Genomic DNA, 24,950 nt, shown 5'->3' on the forward strand with positions numbered 1-24,950 from the left:
AATATAGAATCTAAAGAACTTGTGACACATGGTCATAGACTAAAGGGGGGGAATGGTAGGGGAGGGGTGTGCAGGGTGGAAGAGAATGAGGGGGAAAATAGAACAACTGTAATGGCGTAATTAATAAAATATACTAATAAATAAATGGAAAAAAAGAAATGCAACAACATTTGAATCATAGGAATATCAGAAGAAGAAGAGGAACAAGGGATAGAAACCATGTTTGAAAAAATAATGACACATGGTCATAAACTAAAGGGGGGAAATGGTGGGGGGTGCAGAGTGGAGGGGAATGAAGGGGGAAATAGAACAACTGTAATGGCATAATCAATAAAATTTTTTAAAAAGCCATCCTAAAATTCATATGGAATCTCAAAGAATCCCAATAGCCAAAACAATCTTGAAAATAAACCTGAAGACCCTTCTTGTTTCAAAATTTACCTCAAAGCTACAGTAAACAATAGTGTGGTATTGGTATGAAGACAGACATATAGATCAAAGCAATAAACAAGAAAGCTGAAACTTCTGGCCAAGATGGAGATGTAAGTAGATACACTTGGCCTCCTTGCACAACAAAAAGGACAACGAATTTAAAACCAAAAATAACCAAACTTCCAGAAAATTGAACAGTATGGAAGTCCTTGACAACCAAGGAGTTAAAAGAAAAAAATTCATCCAGACAGGCTGGAGGGGCGGAGATGGACAATAGGGGTGAAGAGGACCTGTGGGAAGGTGGAGGCTGGCAGAGCAGGCACTCCCACATTTACATGCAGTTAAACCAGTAAAAACAACCAGGGAGCAAGACAGACCATGCAACCCAGCGTTCCGGGGTGGGGGGAGGGAATAAAGTCTCAAAATCTCTACTGAAAAAACCTGCAGGGGTCAAGTGGCAGGAGAAACTCTCAGCCTCATAGGAGAGTTCATTGGAGACACCCACAGGGTCCTAGAACATACAGAAAACCACCCAGAAATCAGCACCACAAGTGCTCAATTTGTTTGTGGGTAGTGAAAGACATGACTGAAAGCCAGCAGAGAGCAGGGTCTAGCAAGCAGCACTGTTTCCTCTCAGATGCCCCCCCACATTAGTGTCACAAGGCAGTGATGCGTGGGTTGCCCTGCCCAAGCAATACCTAAGGCTCCACCCATTACTATGTAACAGGTGGGCAAAGACAAAAAAAATATGGCCCAAATAAAAGAACAGATCAAAGCTCCAGAACCAAATACTACTAAGCAATGAAGAGATACATTGTGTCAGATGCAGAGTTCAAAACACTGGTAATCAGGATGCTCACACAAATGATTGAGTATCCTGGCAAAACAGAGGAAAAAGTAAACTCTATGCAAAGTGAAATAAAGGGAATTGTACAGGGCACCCACAGTGATGGAAAGGAAACCAAGATTCAAATCAATGGTTAGGACTAAAAGGAAGAAATAAACATTCAACCAGAACAGAATGAAGAAACAAAAATTCAAAATGAGGAGAGGCTTAGAAACCTTCGAAACAACTTTCGATGTTCTAACATTGGAATTATAAGGGTGCCAGAAGGAGAAGAAAAAGACCAAGAAATGGAAAACTTAGCTGAAAACATAATGAAGGAGAACTTCGCCAATCTGACAAAGGAAAGAGACTTCAGGACGTCCAAAAGTCCAAGAAGTTCAGAGAGTCCCAAAGAAGTTGGACCCAAGGAAGCACACACCAAGGCACATCATAATTACATTACCCAAGGTCAAGATAAGGAGAGAATCAAAAGTGGCAAGAGAAAAGGAAACAGTTACCTATGAAGGAGTGTGCATAAGATTGTCAGCTGATTTCTCAAAAGAAACCTTACAGGCAAGAAGGGGCTGGAAAGAAATATTCCAAGTTTTGAAAGGCAAGGACCTACACCCAAGATTACTCTATCCAGCAAAGCTTTCATTTAGAATAGAGGGGCAGATAAAGTGCTTCTCAGATAAGGCCCAGTTAAAGAAGTTCATCACGATGAAGCCCTTATTATATGAAATCTTAAAGAGACTTATCTAAGAAAAAGAAGATAAAAATATGAACAGTGAGAAGACAACAAACTCATAACTATCAACAACTGAACCTAAATAAAGAAAAACAAAAACAAACTAAGCAAACAACTAGAACAGGAACAGATTCACAGAAATAGAGATCACATGGAGAGTTATCAGCAGGGAGAAGAAGTGGGGAGAATGGGGGAAAACGCACAGGGAATAAGAAGCATAAATGGTAGGTACAAAATAGGCAGGGGGAGGTTAAGAATAGTACAGGAAATAGAGAAGCCAAACATCTTATATGTATGACCGAAGAACATGAACTAAGGTGGGGGAATGATGGTGGGAGGGGGGGTATAGGGTGGAGGGGAATAAAGGGGGAAAATGGGACAACTGTAATAGCATAATCAGTAAGATATATTAACACACACAAAAAAAGAAAGTTCAGAAATAGACCATTGCATATATAGTCAAATGATTTTTGACAAGTGTGCTAATACCATTCAATGATAGCGGGAAAACTGGATAGCCATATGCAAAAAATGAAGTTGAACTCCTCTCTAATATCATACACAAAAATTAACTCAAACTAGATCAAAGGTTTAAATGTAACACTAAAGCAATAAAGGTTTTCAAATAAAACACAGCTTTATAATATTGGATTTGTCAGTGATTTCTTAGATTTGACAGCCAAGGCATAGGTAACAAGAGAAAAAATAGACAAAAAATGTGGCCTTCAAGAAAAAACATTGTACACCAAAAGATACTATTGACACAGTAAAAAGCCAACCTACAGAACCGTAGAAAATACTTGCTAACTACATATCTGTTAAGAGATTAATATGAAAAATATAAAGAGAATTTTTAAAACTCAACAAAAATACCAAACCACCGGATTCAAAAATAGGCAAAGGATGTGATTAGACATTTCTCCAAAGGTAAGTGATCAATAAGCACATGAAAAAATGCTCAACCTCTCCAACCACTAGGGAAATGCAAAACAAAACTACAGTGAGCTACAACCTCATACCCATTAGAATTGCTATTTTAAAAAAATCACAAAACAGCCCTGGCTGGTGTGGCTCAGTGGACTGAGTGCTGGCCTGAAACCAAAAGGTCGCAGATTGGATCCCCAGTTTAGGTCATGAGCTTGGGTTACAGCCAGATCGCAGTAAAGGGCGCATGAGAGACAGCCACACATTAGTTTCTCTCCCTTTCTTCCCACTTCCCCTCTCTAAAAATAAATAAATAAAATCTTTAAAAAAAATCAAAGAAAGCAATGATCAATATGAAAAAAAAAAACAGAAAACAAGTGTTGGGGAGGATGTGGAATACCTGTAATCTTTGGGGACTACTAATGGGAATTTAAAATGGTACAACCACTGTGGAAAACACTAATCCGGGCATGCTCAAAAAGTTCAAAATAGAAATACCATATGATCCAGCAATTCCATGTCTCTGTGTATATCCAAAAGAATTAAAAGCAGGGTCCCAGAGATAATTCTACACTCAAATTCATACCAGCATTATTCCCAATAGCTACATGATAGTAACCCAAACTTCATCCATTGACAGAATAATAAGCAAAATGTATATACATATAATGATTTTTCAGCTTGAAAAAAGAAGGAAAGTCTGCCATATGCTATAATATGCATGGCCTTGAGGTTATTAAGCTAAGTGTAATAAGTCAGTCACACAAAGACAAACATGTATGATGCCATTTATATGAGGTACCTCGAAAAGAAATTCAGAGAAAGGAGAATAGTGGTTGTCAGAGGCTAAGGAAAGTGGGGAATATGGTTTGAAGTTTTACAAAATGAAAAATTATAGAGATGGATGGCAGAGATGATTGCACAATATTATGAATGTATGTAACATCACTGATCTGCCCACTTACAAATGGTTAAGGTGGTAAAATCAATGGTATTTCACCACAAATAAAAATAAAGAAACTTAGTACACAGGTCCCAATCTTCCTTCTCCACCATAGTGAAAAGAAACCTCACATTAAATTCGAACACCCTGAACTAATATTTAATGTCTTCCATAATTTCGACTCTTCCCACTTTCCCAACTTGATCATTGAGGAGGCCCAGATTACATTAATAGTCTACATACTTTTCTAATTTAATAATAACATCTTGTGGCCAGTTAAAGCAACAAATTTTTCCCTACGGTATAATGCAGCACTTCTCAAACTTTCAAATGTGCACAAAACAGTGTGGGGTGCACATTTTCTTAGAGTGCAAATTCTGACTTATTAGGAGGAGATGAAGCGAAATCTGTATTTCTGTCCAACTCCTAAGTAATACAACTGCTTCCCATCTGTGGAGCACCCCTGAAACAGCACCTGTACTTGTGGAGGAACATATCTGTTCCCTGTTCACCTGCTTTCCTCTCCCTTTCACCAGTCACAGCTTCTTCTACAACTTCATGATCTCATCCAACATGCATGCAAACCTCTTCTTTAGAACTCCTCATTTTCTTGCTCCGTTAGCTCAGGAAAACCTCATTCTCTTTGTACCTGTCAAATTAGTCCTGACTGAAAAAACGAAGGATGCCCCTGCTTTAGGGTAGCTTACAGGTTTGAGTCAATAGGTACATAGACCCATTCTCCCCTCCCCCAGCTAAACAAAGTGCCTGGGCTTTAAAGATAGACTCTTGGGTACTTTTTCGGAGACCTTGGGCAAGCACCTTAAGGAAACCTCACTGAGCCTCAGGTTCCTTAACTTTAAGACAGGATTAAAAATAGCACCTACCCTAGAGGATTGTCACAGGTACTAGAAGAGATGATGCACATAAAGATCTTTGCCTGCCTTTCTCAGTCTGGCACTCGTTTTAAGTAATCGATGGACCCTATTACTAAGTAACAAAGACGTTAAGATAGCACCGCTCTGTGACAGATACTTCTTTTCACTTATCCCTGCCTATTAGTGGCCCTGTTGTCCTTTAGACAGGCATTTCCCCTACTTCCCTTACAGCGGTGCAATTTAAGTAAGTTCACGTGTTACCACACGCTTACAACTGGGTCTCCACGCGAACTTATCATCATAGAACGTTATTACAGATTTGCGTTCCCGCTCACGTTTGACAATGTCAGCAGGGAGGTCCGGAACACTCGAGAGACTTTCCGAGGACCCACAGAATGAAGATCGTCACGTACCGGACTCTAGCGTTGTCCTCCGCCGGCGCCAGCAGCTCCTCCCACAATGGCTTCAAGGCCGCGACCTCCGCTTCTAAGGCGCGGACCTCCGCCTCCCTAGGGTCCATACCGCCGTGCAGACCGAAGTCGGCCCAACCGGGGGTGCCTGGCCCGGCACTTAAAGTGTCGCGCGCTCCTGGACGGACCCGCCCAGGAGGGTTGGACCATCTCTACGGGGAGGAGAGGGAATATAAGTATCGTCCGTGAGTACGACCATAGCTTGCAAAGTATCCCGAGCTCGTTTCTGTCACTTAACACGCTGCTAAGCTGTTCCTCAGCAGTCCCTATGCTTGGAGAGAGTAAGTTCGCTCCGACCCGAAGCCCAAGGGCACATCAGCCCAACCTGCACCTGTGAAGTTGGGACAGCCCGGATGCGTACGTCACAAAAGAGTAGCTTCCGGCACTGTGTGCCTGGTCGTGTAGTTTTCGGCTCACTTTCCCGGACCTAGTCTAGGAATAGATAAGTAACGATAACTAACCTTCTTAAGTAAGAATTATGGAATTATGGTTTGGATCCTTTTAGGACGTTCAATCGTGGAGGCATCGTAGTATCCTGGGCGAGAAAAAAAATAAAGAGCACTAAAGAACTGAACATGGTTACGGAACCCTAGGAGGCTGGGTTGGAAATCGAATAGGAAGAAATAGAGAGTACGCCTAGTGAGACACGTGACTAGAAGTTAGGGGTCGAAGCGGCGCTGGTGAAGAGACATCGTGGTGAGCAGTGCGTTTAGAGAATGGGAAGTAATGGGGCCATTTCTCTGTCCCTTCTTGTCTTTGGGTCTTCAGGGGGAAGAAGGCTGGGGTGGGAAGGTTGGGGGCAGAGGAGTCTACCAGGGAGATGTATTGTGTGCCTGATGCCAAGAACTCGAGCCGTGCATTAGGTTTCTGGGCGCTATATTGAGATGTAGAGTGGCAAGAATCTATCAGCTCTTTGGGAAAAGTAGGGCGTGATACTGAGCGCCTGTGAGTGCTAAACGGGATTAGAGATCTCTTAAAGGGCTTCAAAGTTTAGTTCCTCTGGAAGAGTTTTCCCGAGCCCCTTCTAATTCCCTTCCTGGTATAGATACGCATTAAAGATGCTGAAGTTAGACCTGGCTTATAATTCTGGTTTCGCTAATTCTCTGAATAACATTAGGAGAGTAACTTCATCTCTTCTTTTCATCTGAAAAATTAGATGCGGGCAAACTGTCATACAACGCTGGCACATAGTAAAAACAAACAAACACAAACAAGTCTGTATTAGCGATTATTTCAGTTGCTCTCTTTGCCTGAACAGCGTTTTGCAGGCACTCCTCTTGTGACAGTGCTGTAATTGCTTCTCACATGGCTGTGAGGACACCAGCATGGAGCACCTTCTTTTTTTCAATCCTTTAGCATATTGACCTGCCATATTCCCATTTCTGTCAGTATTTGTTAAAGTGAATAAATGAATAAAAGAAAAACGTCTAACAAGGTGGCTAAGTAAATGAATAATGTGCTCATTTGAGGGAAAGCATCAAAGCACCTGCCATACCTGTGTCTATCTGTAGAGGTGCTGTTCCAAAGTGGGTTCATGGAGAAAGAGCATGCAAAGCTTGACCATGATCTCCAGGGATAAAATTTAGAAACAATACAATAGTGAAAGTTCAGGCGACCAGTTAGCATAGAAGGTTCAAGGTAAAGAATTGTTTTGTTTTGTTTTGTTTTTTTTAGGTTTCAGAAGAACTAATGGAAAGAACTCTTCTCTGCAGATAGAAAATTCCTTTTCCTACTGCAGCACACTGTATGCCCAGCCTTTATGAAAGCCAACAGAGAAACAAAGCGCCTTTTTGTGGGTGGCCTTGGCCAGAACATTTCTGAGGTGGACCTACAAAATCAGTTTAGCAGATTTGGAGAAGTTTCCGATGTGGAGATCATTACTCGGAAAGATGACCAAGGTAACATTCTAGTCCTTCATGGATAGTTAAAAGCAGATCTAACTGGGTCAGTTATCACAAAATAAAGGAACTACAGGGATGAAGATTAGCCTAGAACATTAGAAGTGATTTGTGTATCATTGTAGGACACTGTCCTGCAAACCCTGCCCTATGCCCTGGAGGTAAAACTTACACTGTGGAACTTGCCCAGAATTACATTCCTGAAATCAAAAATACTCTAAATTCTAAAACATGCCATTTCTGAATGGAAAGTTACTGAACTGTAACTTTCAGTTTTCAGAGCTAATATCTAATATTCATTAAATGTTCTATTTAGTAGAATATCACTAACATGGAATCATAACATAACAACAACAACATAATAATAACATAATTAACTGACCACTTGACATTTTTTAACTCATTTCTTTGAAATATTTTGATAATCATATTTGGGAAAATGCAATTTTTGTGTCCAGTGAAAAATAAACAAGGTTTTTCTTTGAAAGAGTAGGTTTCCAAGAGCTCATTGTTTTTAACATTTAGAAACTTAATCATTTTTACATTGTTCTTTGGATCAAGGTTTAGATTAATTTATTTTTCTGTTTTTTTAGGAAACCCACAGAAAGTTTTTGCATATATCAACATCAGAGTAGCAGAAACAGACCTGAAAAAATGTAAGATGTTTTCTATATTATTGATCAGTTTATGTCACTGTAACTTGGAAAACTTCATTCCAAATCTAAACTTCAACAAACACTTTTTAAGTCATCCAGAGGGGCAACCATGATCAAGAGAATTCTGGTATCCTACAATATCCTGTATATTTTAAGCTATAAAAATATAGGCCTGTGTTATCTTTTTTTAACATAATCTTAATCTTGTGGCAATGTTGATCTTCCCCCCTTTTTTTGTATGAGTGTTTAGTACTATTTCAGAAAATAGCTGAACCACAGCCGTTTTAGTTTAATACCATTTGGTGTCAGCAGATACATGAGAGCACATTGGTAATGAGTTTGCTCAAAAATGGCATTCTAAAATATATTGGACAAGAGACGAAACTTTCATAGAAATTGCCTATTACATATATTCCACTGGATATTATGCCATACTCCCATCCCCTTCCCCAGTGTTTTTATTTCTTAGGGAGGTTATTTTCTTATGATTGAGTGCTGTTAGCAGAGGGCTGGATTTAGTGTATGCCCTTATAAGACCATATTTTTGAAATTATGAAATCTCAATGGATAAGTTTAGTAAAGCTGAGAGCAAACTGTGGTCTCTATTGAAATGAAAGGAGAGGTATTCCATACTGCCACTGATGTAGTAATGTATTCTAGTTATTTGGAAGCTGAGAAGTCAAGAGGTACTGCTAATAGAGAAAGAGGGCTATCATCCTTTTCATTTCGCTTGCAAGAAAACAAAAACAAAATTTTAATTCTGTTGTAAGTGAGGAAGTATATATAACAAATGAGTTATAGTTAAGAACACATCAGCTCTGACCTGTGGCAAGTTAATTTAAACTTCTAAGCCCCAGTTTGTTTATCTGATGTGTGACAAAGACATTGCTTTCCTCAGCATATTGCTGTGAAGGTTAAATTGAAAAGTACCTTTGTATTTTAAAATAGTACCTAACAACAATCTACTCTCCATTAGTAGTTATTACTAATGAGGTGGATAGCAAACACAGTTTAGTCACTTGGAGCTAATTTGTTTTGAAGTTACATAGTAATAAGTATATGAGGTCATTAATAAAGGTGAGGTATTACAGAATTTCAAGGTGTCCTCTAATTCCCCTTAGGAGAAAATTACATGAATATTTTATAGTTTTGGTGTGAGAAATGCTAAATGTTGATCATTCACTAGAAGCTTCTGACATTACTTTATAAATAAATAGCAAAATTTTTTTGCTTTATAGTTTATACATTTGGGTCATTTATATCTTCTAGTCACAAGGAGGTAGGCAATACAAGGGTTCTATTAGTAAGTGGTCAAAGTGAGATCAGGATCTAGGCCTTTTCACTCCATATCTCAAATTCCTTACTCTGTCTTCTCTGTATCTTTGTGATTAACAAGTCTACTTTTCTTGGTATGTACTAAGTAGAAAACCATATTCTGAAATGTGTTTTGCATTGCCATGTAATTGGGTAACAATTCTTTATTCTGTAGGTATGTCTGTTTTAAATAAATCAAAATGGAAAGGTGGAACACTACAAATTCAATTAGCAAAAGAAAGCTTTTTGCAAAGGTAAGATTTATTCTATGTGAATTGAAACTGTCTATTTTGTAAATGGTTTCATATATTCATTTATTTGATTGGAAAGTATTAAGTAATAAATTTATTACAGTATTAGCAAATTCAGACCACACAAGCAGAGCTAAAGTACCTCTCACCTTTGACTTTTCATAACCCCAGACTCCACCCAAAAAAGACAATTTGTATATTTTAAGCTATGAAAATATAGGCCTATGTTTTCTTTTTTTAACACAATTTTTTGTGGCAATGTTGATCTTCCCTCTTTTTTGTAATGAGTGTTTAGTACTATTTCAGAAAATAGCTGAACCACAGTGTAGGGGGCCATCCCCCACTGATGGACATTTAGATTGTTTTTCTATTTCATGATAATAGATAACCTGTGAGGATGGCTCCTGCATAATACAGAACTTCCTGTGGGGTTTGCGTCAGCCATAAGAGTTACTGTGTCTTGGAGTTATATATATTAAAATTTTAATAGATACTACTGTGTTGCTTATGTTATTTTTGACTCTTAGTGCTGGCATCATACAAAAATAAAGATAATAGGAAATCCTTGTGTGAGAGGCATAAGATTAGTTAGGCAAATGATTAAGATTAAGGCATTGTAATAAGTACTGGAGTATTTTAAAATCCTGAAGGTATTCTCAGGGAGGAAAGATTATATAAGTTTGGGAACTTTCAAAAGAGGAAACATTTTCGAAATATGCAGATGGAGTGATGATATCATTAATAAGATTGTTCAAGATAAAGAAAAATAAGGTCTAAGGCAAGTGACAAACAGGAGGCATGTTTTGAGGGAGTAGTCAGGTGAGGCAGATGAGAATTTGTTTTTGTTCTTCAGCTGGGAATATCTATGAACAGGTTAATAATGAGACTTTTATTCAGCTGTCTACAGAAACTGGGACCCCAGTCCTTAGCAGGGTGAGAACACAGTGCCACTGCTTTGAATCAGTGCCTGCAGCTAGCTGTGCCTGCAAAGCATAAATCTGATAGACATTTTGGATGGTGGAATGTTAAACAGACCAGAAGCAGAGAGTCCAGCAATGATTGATCAGCATAGTTGTTTAGGTGTAAATAAGGTGGTCAGTTTCAATCAGAAGTTTGAGATGGCATTCAGCATTCTCTTCATTATGAGGGTGGAAATAATCAAGACTAGTCAGATTGGGCTCTGAAAGACACCTCTTCCTTATGAGAAAGAGTGAAGGGATTGAGGAAGGATAAAATGGCCAGAAGTGCATAAGGTGAAAGGGAAAATTGAGAGACCCTAAATGATCACTCTAAAGTTAAATAGCATTATAGTATTAAAAAACAAAACAAGAAGCACCACTAATAATGTGGTTGTTTTCTTTATGTTTTTCTCTTTGATTCAGATTGGCCCAAGAGAGAGAAGAAGCAAAAGCAAAGAAGGAAAAGTCAACCATAGGAAACGCTAATTTGTTAGAAAAGATGGGAGTGGTGGATTTCCATATGAAAGCTGTGCCAGGGACAGAAGTACCAGGGCACAAAGTGAGTCTCTTCTGGTAGCTTGACTAGCCCAGAAACTGAATCCTAAGACCCCCCTAACTGATGGCATCATGTTCAAAGCAATTGCTTTTTAACATAGATGGTGCTTTATGATTTTCAAAGTGTATTTACTAATGTTGGGTAAGCACAGTTCTCCGTTTTACAGAGACAGAAGTCTAAACAAGTAGAGACAGGTCTCCATTATTCATATATTGCATTGTGTGCTCACCAACCCAAGTCTAGTCTCCTGTCACCATATTTTTTATTTCTATTTACCCTATTCATTCTCCAGCACCCTTCTTCCTCTTTGATAACCTTCATACTGTTGTCTGTGTTTATGAGTTTGTTTGCTTTGTTTGTTCATTTGTTGCTTTACTTTTATGTCCTATATATGAGTGAAATCATATAGTTCTTGATTTTTAGCATTTCATTTATTTCACTTAGTGTGATACTCTCAAGATATATCCATGGTTGTCCCAATTGCAATATTTCATTCTTTCTTATGGCTGAGCAGTATTCCATTGTATATCGTATATGTGTACCACATCTTATTCCAGTCACCCATTTAAGGATACATAGATTGTGTCCATGTCTTGGCTACAATGAATAATACTGCAATGAACATAGGGGTATATATATCTTTATTACACATGTTTTCAAATTTTTCAGATAGGTACTCAGAATAGGGATTGCAAGGTCATAAGATAGCTCTATTTCTAATGTTTCCCATAGTTGTTATACCAGTTTACATTCTCACAGCAGAAAATGAAGGTTCCTCTTTTTCCACGGCCTTTCTAGTACTGATTACTACTTGTCTTGTTGATAATAGCTATTCTAAGAGATGTGAAATGCTATCTCATTTTAGTTTTGATTTGCATTTCCCTAATAACTAATGAAGTTGAGCATCTTTTCATATGTCTGTTGGCTATTTGTATCTTTTTGGGAAATTGCCTGTTTAGGTCCTTTGCAGGTTTTTTTATTGTTATGTTTGTTTTCTTGTTGTTGAGTTCATTTATAATTTGGATATGAGCCCTTTATCAGATATATTGGGGCTTTTTAAATATATTTTACTAATTATGCCATTATAGTTGTCCCATTTTTCCTCCACTATTCCTCGCTGCCCTGCACTCCACCTACTACCCACATCCCCCGCCCCCCTTAGTTCATGTCCATGGGTCATACATATAAGTTCTTCAGCTTCTCCAATTCCTATACTATTCTTAACCTCCCCCTGTCTATTTTGTGCCTGCCATTTATGCTTCTTGTTCCCTGTACCTTTATCCCCATTATCCCCCTACCCCTTCCCACTGATGATTGTTGTCTTTTTACTTTTCATAGTTTTGATCATTTTTTAAAACTACCTTATTATAGTTTTTAGGATTTTATTTATTTATTTTTAGAGAGAGGAAGGGAAGAAGAAAGGGAAAGAAACGTCAGTGTGTGATTGCCTCTGGTGCGCCCCCTATTGGGGACCTGGCTCGCAACCCAGGCATGTGCCCTGGACTGGAAATCGAACTGGTGATGCTTTGGTTCTCAGGGCAGCACTCAATCCACTGAGCCACACCAGCCAGGGCCACCTTCTTCTTCTTAGATAAGTCTCTTTAACATTTTATCTAATAAGGGCTTGATGATGATGAACTGCTTTAACTTAACCTTATCTGGGAAGCACTTTGTGTGCCCTTCTATTCTAAATGATAGCTTTGCTGGATAGAGTCATCTAAGATGTAGGTCCTTGCCTTTCATGACTTGGAACACTTCTTTCCAGACCCTTCTTGCCTGTAAGGTTTCTTTTGAGAAATCAGCTGACAATCTTATGCACACTTCTTCGTAGGTAACTGTTACCTTTTCTCTTGCTGCTTTTAAGATTCTCTCCTTATCTTGAACTTGGGTTATGTAATTATGATGTGCCTTGGTGTGTGATTCCTTGGGTCCAACTTCTTTGGGATGCTGTGGACTTCCTGGAAATCCATTTCCTTTGCCAGATTGGTGAAGATCTCCTTCATTTTCTACTGTTTTTCATTTCTTGCTCTTCCTCTTCTCCTTCTGTCATCCCTGTGATTCAGATGTTAGAATGTTTGAAGTTGCCCAGAAGAGTCCTAAGCTTCTCATTGCTTTGAATTCTTGTTTCTTCATTCTGTTCCGGTTAAATGTTTATTTCTTCCTTTTAGTCCTAACTTGATTTGAGTCCCACTTTACTTCCCATCACTGTTGGTTCCCTGTCCATTTTCCTTTATTTTACTTTTCATAGCCTTTACTCTTCCCTCTATTCTGTGACATACTGAACCATTTCTATGAGCATCCTGCTTACTAGTGTTTTGAGCTCTGCATCTGATTTGTTGGCTGTCTGTTTATTGCTTAGTAGTATTTTTTTCTGGAGCTTTGATTTGTTCTTTCATTTGGGCCTTTTTTTTTTTTTTGGTCTGGGTGCAGCTGTTAAATACTAAGGGACAGAGCCTGAGGCATTTGCCTGGGCAGGGCCAACCGGCTTGCTGCTTTGTGGTGCTATATGTGGGGGAGGTGTCTGAGACCAAACAATGCTACTTGTTCAGCTCTCTGCCAGCTTCCAGCATCCCACAAGCAAATTGGGAACTTGTGTTGCTGATTCCTGGATGGGTAGGTTTATGTATGTTCTAGGACCTTGTTGCCATCTCCAATGAACTCTCCTGTGAGGCTGGGAGTTTCTCCTTCTATGCAACGTGTCTCTCCCCCCCCCCCCCAAGTTTTTTACTGCCAGAGATTTTGAGGCTTTATTTTCTGGTACTGGATCCCTTGTTTGTGCTGTCTCGGTAGCTCCCTAGTTGTTTTTCCTGGTTATTTACATGCAAATGGTTGGAGTGCCTGCTTTGTGAGCAGCTACCTTGCTTGCCCCAGTCTTCCAGCTTCCACCTTGCTGCTGGTCCTCTCCACCCTAACTGCTTGTTTCCGCCCTTCCTGTCAGTCTGGGTGAGTGTTTCTTCTTTAACTCCTTTGTTGTTAGACTTCAACACAGTTCAATTTTCTGGCAGTTCTGATTATTTTTTGTTTTTCATTTTGTCCTTTTGGTTGTAAGAGGAGGCAAAGGGTATCTACCTATGCCTCCATCTTGGCTGGAAGCTATCAGAGGTATTCTTTGCTCATATTTTCTCTTACTCATATGGTTGCCTTTTGGGGTTGGTTTTTTTTTTTTGATGTTTTTAATTTAATACAGTCCCAGTTACTCATTTTTCCATTTACTTCCCTTGCCTTTGGGGTCAAATTCACAAAATCTTTGAGACCAAGATCCATAAATTCAGTGCCTACAATTTTTTCAGTGTAATTTATTGTTTGGGGTGTTATATTTAAATCTTTATTTAGTTTTGAGATTTTTTTGTATATGTGGTCAAACAGCAGTATAGTTTTATAGTTTCATTCTCTTGCATGTGGCTTTCCAATTTTCCCAGCACCACTTATTGAAGAGGCTGTCCTTTATCCAAAATATGTTTGTGGCTCCTTTGTTGAAAATTGTTTGCCTATATACATGTGGGTTAATTTCTAGGCTGTCATCCTATTCCATTGGTCTGCTATCTTTTTTTTTTTTCCCCCAGTGCCATGCTATTATGATTGTAGCTTTGTAAAAGAATTTCAAGCCAGTGAATACGATACCTCCAGCTTTGTTCTTTTTTTTCTCAGGATTGCTTTTGCTATTCTGGGTCTTTAGTGTTTCCATAAATATTTGATGACTTTTTGTTCTCTGTCTTTATAAATTGCCATTGGGATTTTGATGTGGATTGCACTAAATTTGTATCTTGCTTTAATAGGGCAATTTCAACCAGGTTAAACGTATTCCACTATTCATGGAATACCTATAAATATCTTTGTGTTTTCTTTAATTTCTTTACCAATGTTTTATAGTTATTAGTGAATAGTTATTAAGTTATTAATAACTTTATTAAGTTATTCCTAGGTATTTTTCTATTTTTTGTAAATTCAAATTGAATTTTTTCATTTCTTTTAATGATATGTCATTGGTAGCATATGGTAGCATAATGGACTTTTCTGCATTGATGTTATATCCTGCAACTTTACTGTATTTGTATATTGTTTCTAATAGTTATTTGGTGGCATTTTTAGAGTTATCTATGTATGGAATAATGTCATTCACAAAAAGTGAAAATTTTATACCTCCATTTCCAATTTGGATGCCTTTGATAGCTTTCTTTTGCTTGATTTCTTTTTCTGGGACTTCCAGTACTTTGTTGAATAAGAGTGGTGAGAATGGACATTCTTATCTTTTCCTGATCTTACAGGAAAAGCTTTCAGTTTTTCACTATTCAGTGTGACATTAGCTGAGGATTTTGGCCTTTATTTAATGAGGTACTTTCCTTTTATTGAATGGTTTACACATAAATGGATGTTGTTTTCTTGTCAGATGCTTTTTCTGCATCTATGATATTATCTTAAGATTTTTACCCATCACTTGTTAATGTGGTGTATTACTTCATCAATTTGCATATGTCGAACCATCCTTAGGCCCCTGAATCGAACCCCACTTGATCATGATGTATGCATTATGTTTTTAATGTGCTGTTATGTTCTACTTGCTAGTATCTTGTTCAGGATATTTGGTCTGTAATTTTTGTGTGTGTGTTATCAGTGCCAAGATTTGGCATCAGGGTTATGATGGCCTCATGAAATGTGTTTGGAAGTGTTGCTTCTTCCTCAATATTTTGAAAGAGTTTGAAAAAGATAGGTATTAAATCTTCTTTGAATGGTAGAATTCACTAGTGAAGACATCTGGTCCTGGACTTTTATTTTGGGGGAGGTTTTTGGTGACTTTCAATTTTCTTAATGTTGATTGGTCTATTTAAATTTTCCAGTCCTCCTTCATCAGTTTAGGAAGGTTATATTTATTTTTAAGAAATATTCCATTTCTTCTAGGTTATTGTATGTGATGGTGTATAACCTATAATGTATTGTACTTCTTGGTGTCCAGTGTACCTTCTCAGTTTTCATTTCTCATTTTGAGTCTTCTCAAATATATATTGTATATATACATATACTATATATTCTTTTTAAAGAACTAGCTCTTTTTTGCATTATTTTTTCTATTGTTCTTTTTCTGTATTTTTTAAATTCTGCATTAATTTTTATAATTTCTTTTGTTCTGCTGACTTTAGGTTTTGTTCTCTTTTTTTTCTGTTTCCTTAAGGAGGAATGTTAGGTTGTTTATCTGAGATTTTTCTTATTTATTTATTTATTTATTTTTAAAGATTTTATTTATTTATCTTTAGAGGGGAAGGCAAGGAGAGAGGGAGAGAAACATCAGTGTATGGTTGCCTTTCGTGTATCCCCTGCTGGGAATTGGCCTGCAAGGAACTGGCCTGCAACCCAGGAATGTGCCCTGACCGGGAATCGAACCACGATTTTCTGGTTCGCAGGCCCGTGCTCAATCCACTGAACTACACCATCCAGGGCTAGATTTTTCTTATTTATTGAGGTGGGCTTATAAGTTTACCTGTTATTAGTACTTTTGCTGCATCCCCCAAATTTTGATATGTTGTATTGTCATTTTCATTTATTTCTATGTATCATTTGATCCCTGAATTTATCTTTTTCTTTGACTCCGCTGTTGTTTAGTAGCATGCTGTTTAATCTTCACGTTTGTAGTTTTTCAAGATTTTTCCAGTTGATTTATAATTTCAAAGCATTGTGGTCAGTGAATATGCTGAATGTGATTTTAATTTTATTATATTTTTTAAGGCTAGTTCTGTACACCAACATACGGACAATCCTTGAATATTCCATATGCTGTAGAGAAGAATGTGTTATCTGGTATTTGATATGGAAGCTCTATAAATACTGATAATGTCTATTTGGTCTAATGTTTCATTTAAGACTGATACTTCCTTGTTGATTTTTTGTTACTGTTTATGCTATTATAGTTGTTCCCATTATTGTTTTATTTCATTTTAAAGATTTTCTTTATTTATTTTTAGAGAGAGGGGAAAGGAAGGAGAAAGGGATACAAACATCAATGTGTGGTTGCTTCTTGAGCATCCCCTACTAGGGACTTGGTTGGTAACCCAGACATGTGCCCTGACTGGGACTCAAATTGACAGTGTTTTGGTTCGCAGGCGCATGCTTGATCCACCAGCCAGGGCTCATTATTAATATTTTTGTTTAGATGGTCTCTGTATTACTGTCAATACATATTTCTATTCCCTACTAGTATTTTTGTCAGTTTCTCCCTTTCTGTTAATTGCTTTATATATTTAGGTGCTCCTAGGTTGGATGCATATACTATATTTTGCTATGTAAAATGTGCATTTTTCTGCCCAAATTGTTGAGGGAATAAAGATGTGTATTATACATAGGTAGAATGATTATATACCATGGGTATAGTAATTGGTATATTAGTTCCTGTGGGTAATGTGTACAAAAACGTGGGTTTACATTATACACCAGAGCACATTATACATGGTAAAATGCAGCATATTGGTGTAATGTCTTTTTCTTAAATATATTTTATTGATTATGCTATTACAATTGACCCATTTCCCCTCCTTCATTCCCCTCCATCCTGCACACCCTCTCCCACCCACATTGCTCCCCTTTAGTTCATGTCCATGTGTCGTAATTTCTTTGGCTTCTACATTTCCCATGCTATTCTTGCCTTCCCCCTGTCTATTTTCTAACTGCCATCTATGCTACTTCTTCTGTGTACCTTTTCCCCCGTCTCTCCTCCTCCCACTCCCCTGTTGCTAACCCTCCATGTGATCTCCATTTCTGTGGCTCTGCTCCTGATCTAGCTGTCTGGTTAGTTTGCTTTTGTTTTAGATGTGGTTGTTAATAATTGCGAGTTTGCTGTCATTTTACTGTACATGTTTTTTATCTTCTTTTTCTTCGATAAGTCCCTTTAACATTTCATATAATAAGGGCTTGGTGATGATGAACTCCTTGAACTTGACTTTATCTAAGAGGCACTTGACCTGCCCTTCCATTACATATGAAAGCTTTGCTGGATAGAGCAGTCTTGGATATAGGTCTTTGGATTTCATGACTTGGAATACTTCTTTCCAGCTCCTTTTTGCCTGTAAGGTCTTTTGAGAAATCAGCTGACAGTCTGACGGGAACTCCTTCGTAGGTAACTGTTTCCTTAACTCTTGCTGCTTCTAGAATTCTCACCTCCATTTTATTCTTGGGTAATGTAATTATGATGTGCCTTGGTGTATTTCTCCTCTAGTCCAACTTCTTTGGGACTCTCTGAGCTTCCTGGACTTCCTGGAAGTCTATTTCTTTTGCCAAATTGGGGAAGTTCTCTTTTATTATTTGTTCAAATAAGTTTTCCGCTTGTTGCTCTTCCCCTTCCCCTTCTGGTATCCTTATAATTCAGATGTTGGAACATTTAAAGATGTCCTGGAGGTTCCTAAGCCTCTCCTCATTTTTTTGAATTCTTGTTTCTTCATTCTTTTCTGTTTGTTTCTTTCTTTTTTCTGTTCCCCTCCATTGATTCGAGTCCCAGTTTCCTTCCCATCACTATTGGTTCCTTGTACATTGCCCTTTATTTCACTTAGCATAACCTTTGTTTTTTCATCTAATTTGTGACAAAATTCAACCAATTCTGTGAGCATCCTGATCACCAGTGCTTTGAACTGTGCATCTGAGAGGTTGGCTGTCTCTTGGTCACTTAGTTGTATTTGCTGTGGAGCTTTGATCTATTCTTCCATTTGGGCCATTTTTTATTTTTTGGTCTTGTCCCGCCTGTTATGTATGAGGAGCAGAGCCTTAGGTGTTCACCAGGGTGGGGCAACCCAGTTACTGGGTTGTGATGCTGTATGTGGGGGTGGGTTCTAGAGGGAACAATGGTGTTTGCAGCCAGCCACCTGGCACCATTCCCCCCTTCACAATCGCAGCCTCACTGGGTCTTCTCGTTGCCACCCCTTGCCCGGGGTCTGCCAACTGCTGCCTGCTCGCCCAGGGTCCACATATTGCCGTCTTGCATACCAGGGGTTTGTCAGCTGTTGCTTTGTGCACCCAGTACCACCACTTTTTTTTGCCTCGATCCCTCTCCACCTGGCCACCCGACCCTGTCTCTCCTACCAGTCTGGATGAATGTGTCTATTTTAACTCCTTGGTTGTTGGACTTCCATACAATTCGATTTTCTGTCAGTTCTGGTTGTTATTTTGTTTCTAAATTGTTATTGTCCTTATTTTGGTTGTGCAAGGAGTCGCAGTGTGTCTACCTACGTCTCCATCTTGGCCAGAAGTCCCGGTGTTATGTCTTCTTGATGTATTGCCTCTTTTATCATTATAAAATGTCTCTCATTGTCTCTTGTTACCTTTTTTAATTTTGAAGTCTATTTTGTCTGTTTTAAGTATGGCTACACCAACTCTTCTGGGTATGCAACTTGCTTGGAATATCATATTTTACCTCTTCACCATCTTTGTCTTTGTAGCTGAGGTATGTCTCTTAAAGGTAGCAATGGCCATTTTCTCTTTTGGGTTTTTTTGTGGGGTTGTTTTTTTTGTCTTTGCTAATTTTCTCCCTTGTGTTTCTGTCTGTTATTTTAGTTTGATGGTATTTTATGATTTTTTCCTTTGTTTTCTTATTTTAAAAATGTTTATTGATTTTAGAGAGAGAGGGGGAGTTTGGGGGAAAGAGAGAAAGAAACAGAAACATCAGTTGGTTGCGTCCCATATACGCCCCAACCTGAGATTGAATCCCCAGCCTTTTGGTATATGGGATGACACTCCAACCAACTGAGGTACACCAGTCAAGGCTGTTTCCTTTTTCTTATGTTATTTGTCTCAGTTGTAGATTTTTGTTTTGGGGTGGTTACTATTAGGTTATACAAAAGAAAAAGTTTGATTATACAACAGTTTTTTTTTTTTCTGTGATTGTACCTCATCTCAGTTTACCTGTGCAAGATCAGTCCTTCCCCCATCCCCTCTTATGTTTCTTTTGTCACAGATTATCTTTTATGCTGTGTGTCCATTTCCCATTTCGGTACCTATTTATCTTATTTATTTTTACATGATTTTACCTCCTTTAACTTTTCTGACATTTAAATGTTTAATACCCTATTCTGAACAAGAATTGAAATGTTTTGCTTCTCTCTGTTAATCATCTTACTCAGTTTTATTTGTCTTTGTTTCGGGTAGAAGAGCACCTTTCACCATTTCTTGTAATGCTGGTCTTATGGGAAATTCCTTCAGCTTCTGTTTGTCTGGAAGAATGCCTATTTCTTTTTTATATGTAAAGGATAACTTTGCTAGATATATTAATCTTGCATAGTGATGTTTCTCTTTACATATTTTGAATATTAGATACCACTCTCTCCAAGTTTATAGAGTTTTTGCTGAAAAATTAGATGATAACCTAATAGAGTTTATTTCATAAAGACTTAGTATCTTTACCCTGGCAACCTTAAGCTTTGTTTCTTTTTTAACAAATTTTTGTCTGCCGTCATGTGCATTCAAGAAGGCCTTTTTGGTTTCAGAAAGTTAGGTGGTGTGTAAGCTTCTTAGATTGAATGTCCAGTTTTTCCCATAGGTATAGGAAGTTCTTGTTGGTTTTTCTTTTGAATAAGCTGATTGTTTCCTTTTCCCTTTCTTCTGGTCTGTCCATTGTTCTTACATTGCTCTCTCTAATGGAATTAGATTTTTTTGTGGAGTTCTTTAAATCTTTTTAAGATTTTATTTATTTTTAGGAAAAGGGGAAGGGAGGGAGAAAGAGAGGGAGAGAAACATCAATGTGTAGTTGCCTGTCACACACTCCCTAATGGGGATCTGGCCTGCAACCCAGTCATGTGCCCTGACCTGGAATCAAACTGGTGACCCTTTGGTTTGCAGGCTGACACTCAATCCACTGAGCCACACCAGCCAGGGTAAATCTTTAAATTTTTTTACTGTTCAATCTCTTCTTCCACCTGAGTCATTTCTAGATCTCTATCTTCAGTGTTACTAATTCATTCTTCATCTCTTTTATTGAACTCTTCAGCCAGAATTTGTTTGGTTTTCATTGAAAGTTTCAATTTTTTAGTAAAGTACTCACTTTGTTCATTGATTTCTATTCCTGAACTTGTCGAACTAATTTTTTGAAATTTCTTGTATCTTGTTGAATTTTTTCAGTACTGTAACCTTGAATTCTGTCATTTTAATCACTGTCTTCCTTGTCTTTAAGTATATTTTCTATATATTTTTCATTTTCTTTCTGAATTTTCTTATCTCCTTGGTTATTCATTTTGCATGATGCATTATTTCTCTTCCTGAACATTTGTGGAAATTTAATCCCTCTCTTTTTTAAGTATTGACTCTTTATTGTTCAGCACAGTGGCTTGTAACCATTTCTGTGTCATGGCACACATAAATAATTACTTAAATTCTCTGGCACACCAAAAAATACATTTTTTGCTGATTTGAGGAAAAAAATATGTATGATTTTGGTTTACAACAAAAATAATGGTAATTACCTACAGTTTTTGCTCCAATGTGACTTTTTAAATCACGTGCCTGGCCTTGGCTGGGTTTCTCAGTTGGTTGGAGTATTGTCTTGTGCACCAAAAAAGTTGCAGATTCAATTCCTGGTCAGTGCACACACCTAGCTTTCGGGTTGATCCCCAGTCAGAACAAGTATGAGAGGCAACCCGTCGATGTTTCTTTTCCTCTCTCTCCTCCTTACTTTCTCTCTAAAATCAATAAAAACATATCCTCAGGTGAAGATTAAAAAAAAAAATCTGGTGCCACCCTGGATCATGTGGCTCAGTGGGCTGAGCAGGAGCCTGCAAAACCAAAACATCTCTGGTTCTATATCCGGTCAGGGCACATGCCTGGGTTGAAGGCCAGGTGGCCAGTTGGGGATGTGCAAGAGGCAACTGAGTGTTTCTCCATCTGTCTAAAAATAAATAAAGAAAATCTTAAAAAGAAAATCAGGTGCCTATACTTGAAGATAAGGATATCTAGTACCAAGAATTAACCAATATAATGTAACTTTATTATTGCAACAATGCCCAATAAGATGAAACTTTGGGGCATTCATGTGGGACAGCTGTTGTTGTTTTACTGTTATTTATTTATTTTTTTGACAGTCTATGGGAAAAGAGGTCAGGGCCTCTGACTAAATAGTCAAGTATTGCATGTTTTTAAAATTCTTGCAGCACAGTAGTTGAAAAATCACTGGTTTCGCATGTTGGTGAGTGAAGGGTTTTTTTTTCTTTACCAGTAGGTTGTGCCGAAGCACAAGAGACTTTTGAAACACAAGTCTCTTACCTGTACTACTGGGACTTTCTTGATCTCTGTGGCTTGGTGGCCCCTCAGTTAGGGAAATCACCCCATATCCTACAAGGAGGTAGGCATCCTTTTTACAACCCAGTCTCCTCAGTCTCAGGACACCACTCCCATGGTGATATATAGCAGTCTGTAGCTCTGCTGGTCTGTGCCTTTCAGTGCCACTCTCCTGCAATCATAAGCCGTCAGCTGCACTGCTATATCTGCTGTCTCAGCCTATACCAGGCTCTGCCATGATAGATGGGTGAGGGGTGGGTGAACAGAAGAGGCTTCACATGTCTCAGACTTTTCTTTCCATTGGGTTAGGTTATAATGTATACAGACCTTTTAGTTTTTGAAAATTGCTTTTGCCTTTTCATGATCTGCCAAGTTCATGGGGGGTTTTAATGCTGGGCAGGCCACGGGATTGTTGGGGAGGGATTCCCATGACTGCTGCTTTCTTTTTCTGGTTGTTAGCAGCTTGTGGAATGCTACAACCCTTTGCACTGCTTCTCTGCTGTGACCCTGGGCACAGCCTCAGTGTGTACCTGCTACCCAGAGCCAATCACTGCCTCTGCCCCTCTATTCTTTCCACTTGTGGTGTCACAGTGGAAACCTACCCCTTCCTTGCTGTTGTGTCCGTTTTGTCCACAATGAGCACCAGACTGCATCTGCCACTTCTGTCTCTGTCCCCAACCCCTCTTCCCTCTTCCCCTGCTCATTCTGATGTGCCTACCTTCAGATGTCTCAATGCATAGATCCCTCTGAGGTGTTTGTGTCTTAAGTCCTTTGTTGAATTGTGGCTGTCCAACTTGTTATAACTTTAAGGGGAGGTCTTCTCATGCTGCCATGCTGCTGGTGTCATTAACAACTGGTGTTTTTTGTGAAGCATCCTACATGGTTTATATGAGATCGATAGTTACCCCAATTTTCCTTCTTTCTTTTTCTTCATATGTTTTTTTGAGAACTCATGTTTTGTTATCAGAAAACTAAAAGCCAACAGTAATCATGACTGATTGTGAGTTCAATTTTTTAAAGTTGTATTTATAAAAAGTGGTTAATCTTTTTCATTTGTAACATATATAGTAAATACTTTTTTTTTTTTTTTTTTTTAGAATTGGGTTGTGAGTAAATTTGGAAGAGTCTTACCCATTCTTCACCTAAAGAATCAGCATAAACGTAAAATATCCTTTGCAATTGGGTTTTCAGAGTAATTATTATTTAGTACAGTTTTGGCTAATTGTAAAAGTTTATATCCTACGTTTAGAATTTTTCTGCCTGTCAGGAAATCTCTAAATGTGTATTTAGGGGGTTTTTGTTCCGAACTTCTAGCCAAGGTGAGACCTTACTACCTAAAAGAATAAAACAATTAAGAACAATTAGAGAATGTAATGAGTTTTTATACAACTATGTGATATAAATGGTGATTGTCAAAGAAGCCTTTTCAGGTACTAATTTATAAACTCTTCCTCTCTTTGGCATGGGTTCAAAGGCATGTGAAAAAAGGTAAAATAGGGCAAAGGAACATAGGGTTGTTGTTAAATAAAGCTTCAGAGATAGTGGAGTAGGTTTCATATTACTAGAAAAATAATAGGAAAGAGTACAGGAGAGAGGAAAATAGTAAATTAAAATATGTAGACAAGTATGAGAATGGTGGATAGAGAAATAGTATAGAACCCAGAATCAGCAAATGCAGATGCCTGTTCCCTTGAGGAAATGCAGTCAGATTGTTTTAAGACCTCAAATTGCTAATGTTATGAACTTCTGGGCAGACGGTATAACTTGTGTATTCTTTAGCTTTTATAGTATGTGTCAGGGAAGCAGAAGCAATTCCACCTATTTCAAACAGAGAGGATGTAATATATCCAGTGTGTTTTAAATATCCTGGAGGATCTGCAAGCTGAATATCAGGCTGCCCAGAGATCAGTAACCCAAGCAAACAGCTACCTTCTGGAGTTAAAGAAGGAGAAAGGTGTGCCCTCAGTGCTTATGGCTAATGTGCCACTGAGGTCACTGAAGCCACAGCTACTGCTGTTTTCCTCCCTGCCAATGGCACAAAAATCAGGGAAATAGTGACTCTTTTCTTTCTCTTTGCCTTCTGGCTTCCTACCAATGGCAGCCACTAAGAGCAAAGAAGGGAATATTGAAAGAAAGTGGGAAGCTGAGAGACCATGGACACTTTTTCAGAGTGATAACTTAAAGCAATTTATTATTGCCTGTTCATATGTTTTAAGAAATCAGCAAATGTCAACAGTCATCATAGCACATTGACATTAACTAGAATCTTTCTGGATAACATTAGCAACAAAAACATGTTCTAATAAAGAATTATTACCTTTCTAATAAAAACTTATAAAACACTCCACAGAGAGTGAGTAGATGTAAAATGGATGTTATTGATGGAGGAGAATCAGAGCTAGGACAAGCCAGTATGAAGAAGGCAGAAATACCCTGCAAAAGTTGAGACCCAAGGTCATGCAGTGTCTAGCTGTGTCCCTTTGGGTGCCCCTCTATACTTTGCTTTATGGCAACAGCTCAGTGGGTAAATTTCTCAAATTTACAGAGAACAGTTTTGGGGTCTCTGCATCTAGAATATAATCTGAATTAGTTTGCTATAATGTCTACATTCAAGTAGATATTCTGCTGATTAATAGTGATGGTGTTTAATTTTACCTCCCAAGTAATTTTTTCCAGTTATTAGTGATGATGCTTTGTTTTAACTCTAGATAAAATGTTTAATTCCAGAGAACATAAAGTCACCTAGTGAAGTCCTCATTTTGTTGGGATAGGAAACTGAGAGTAAGATGAAAAAGTATTCCTTTTGTTCCACCAGATTGACAAGTTTTCCTAAAACCTAGAGCCTCTGTTTTGTTCC

The 24,950-nt window shown here is 38.2% G+C and overlaps 2 protein-coding genes across 4 annotated transcripts in view; one reads left to right on the forward strand and one right to left on the reverse strand.

Annotated features, from left to right (window-relative positions):
• CENPP (centromere protein P) overlaps window positions 1–24,950 on the reverse strand; it is a 377,506-nt gene that overhangs the window by 325,335 nt on the left and 27,221 nt on the right. For all 3 annotated transcript variants that reach the window (XM_053662805.1, XM_037157098.2, XM_053662806.1), the window contains one exon: window positions 5,162–5,370. In XM_053662805.1, the coding sequence (XP_053518780.1) occupies window positions 5,162–5,268 (107 nt within the window). In that variant the 5' untranslated portion in view covers window positions 5,269–5,370. The remainder of the gene's footprint in view (window positions 1–5,161; window positions 5,371–24,950) is intronic.
• The window catches only part of NOL8 (nucleolar protein 8), a 41,979-nt gene continuing 22,644 nt past the window's right edge, over window positions 5,616–24,950 (forward strand). Inside the window, exons 1-6 of the mRNA XM_037157084.2 lie at window positions 5,616–5,914; window positions 6,893–7,116; window positions 7,710–7,772; window positions 9,262–9,340; window positions 10,720–10,855; window positions 23,191–23,259. Coding sequence (XP_037012979.2) covers window positions 6,978–7,116; window positions 7,710–7,772; window positions 9,262–9,340; window positions 10,720–10,855; window positions 23,191–23,259 — 486 coding nt within the window. The 5' untranslated portion in view covers window positions 5,616–5,914; window positions 6,893–6,977. The remainder of the gene's footprint in view (window positions 5,915–6,892; window positions 7,117–7,709; window positions 7,773–9,261; window positions 9,341–10,719; window positions 10,856–23,190; window positions 23,260–24,950) is intronic.

The sequence above is a fragment of the Artibeus jamaicensis genome, unplaced genomic scaffold (assembly GCF_021234435.1).
Source record: "Artibeus jamaicensis isolate MK-2021 breed Jamaican fruit bat unplaced genomic scaffold, CSHL_Jam_final contig_288, whole genome shotgun sequence".
Lineage (NCBI taxonomy): Eukaryota > Metazoa > Chordata > Mammalia > Chiroptera > Phyllostomidae > Artibeus > Artibeus jamaicensis.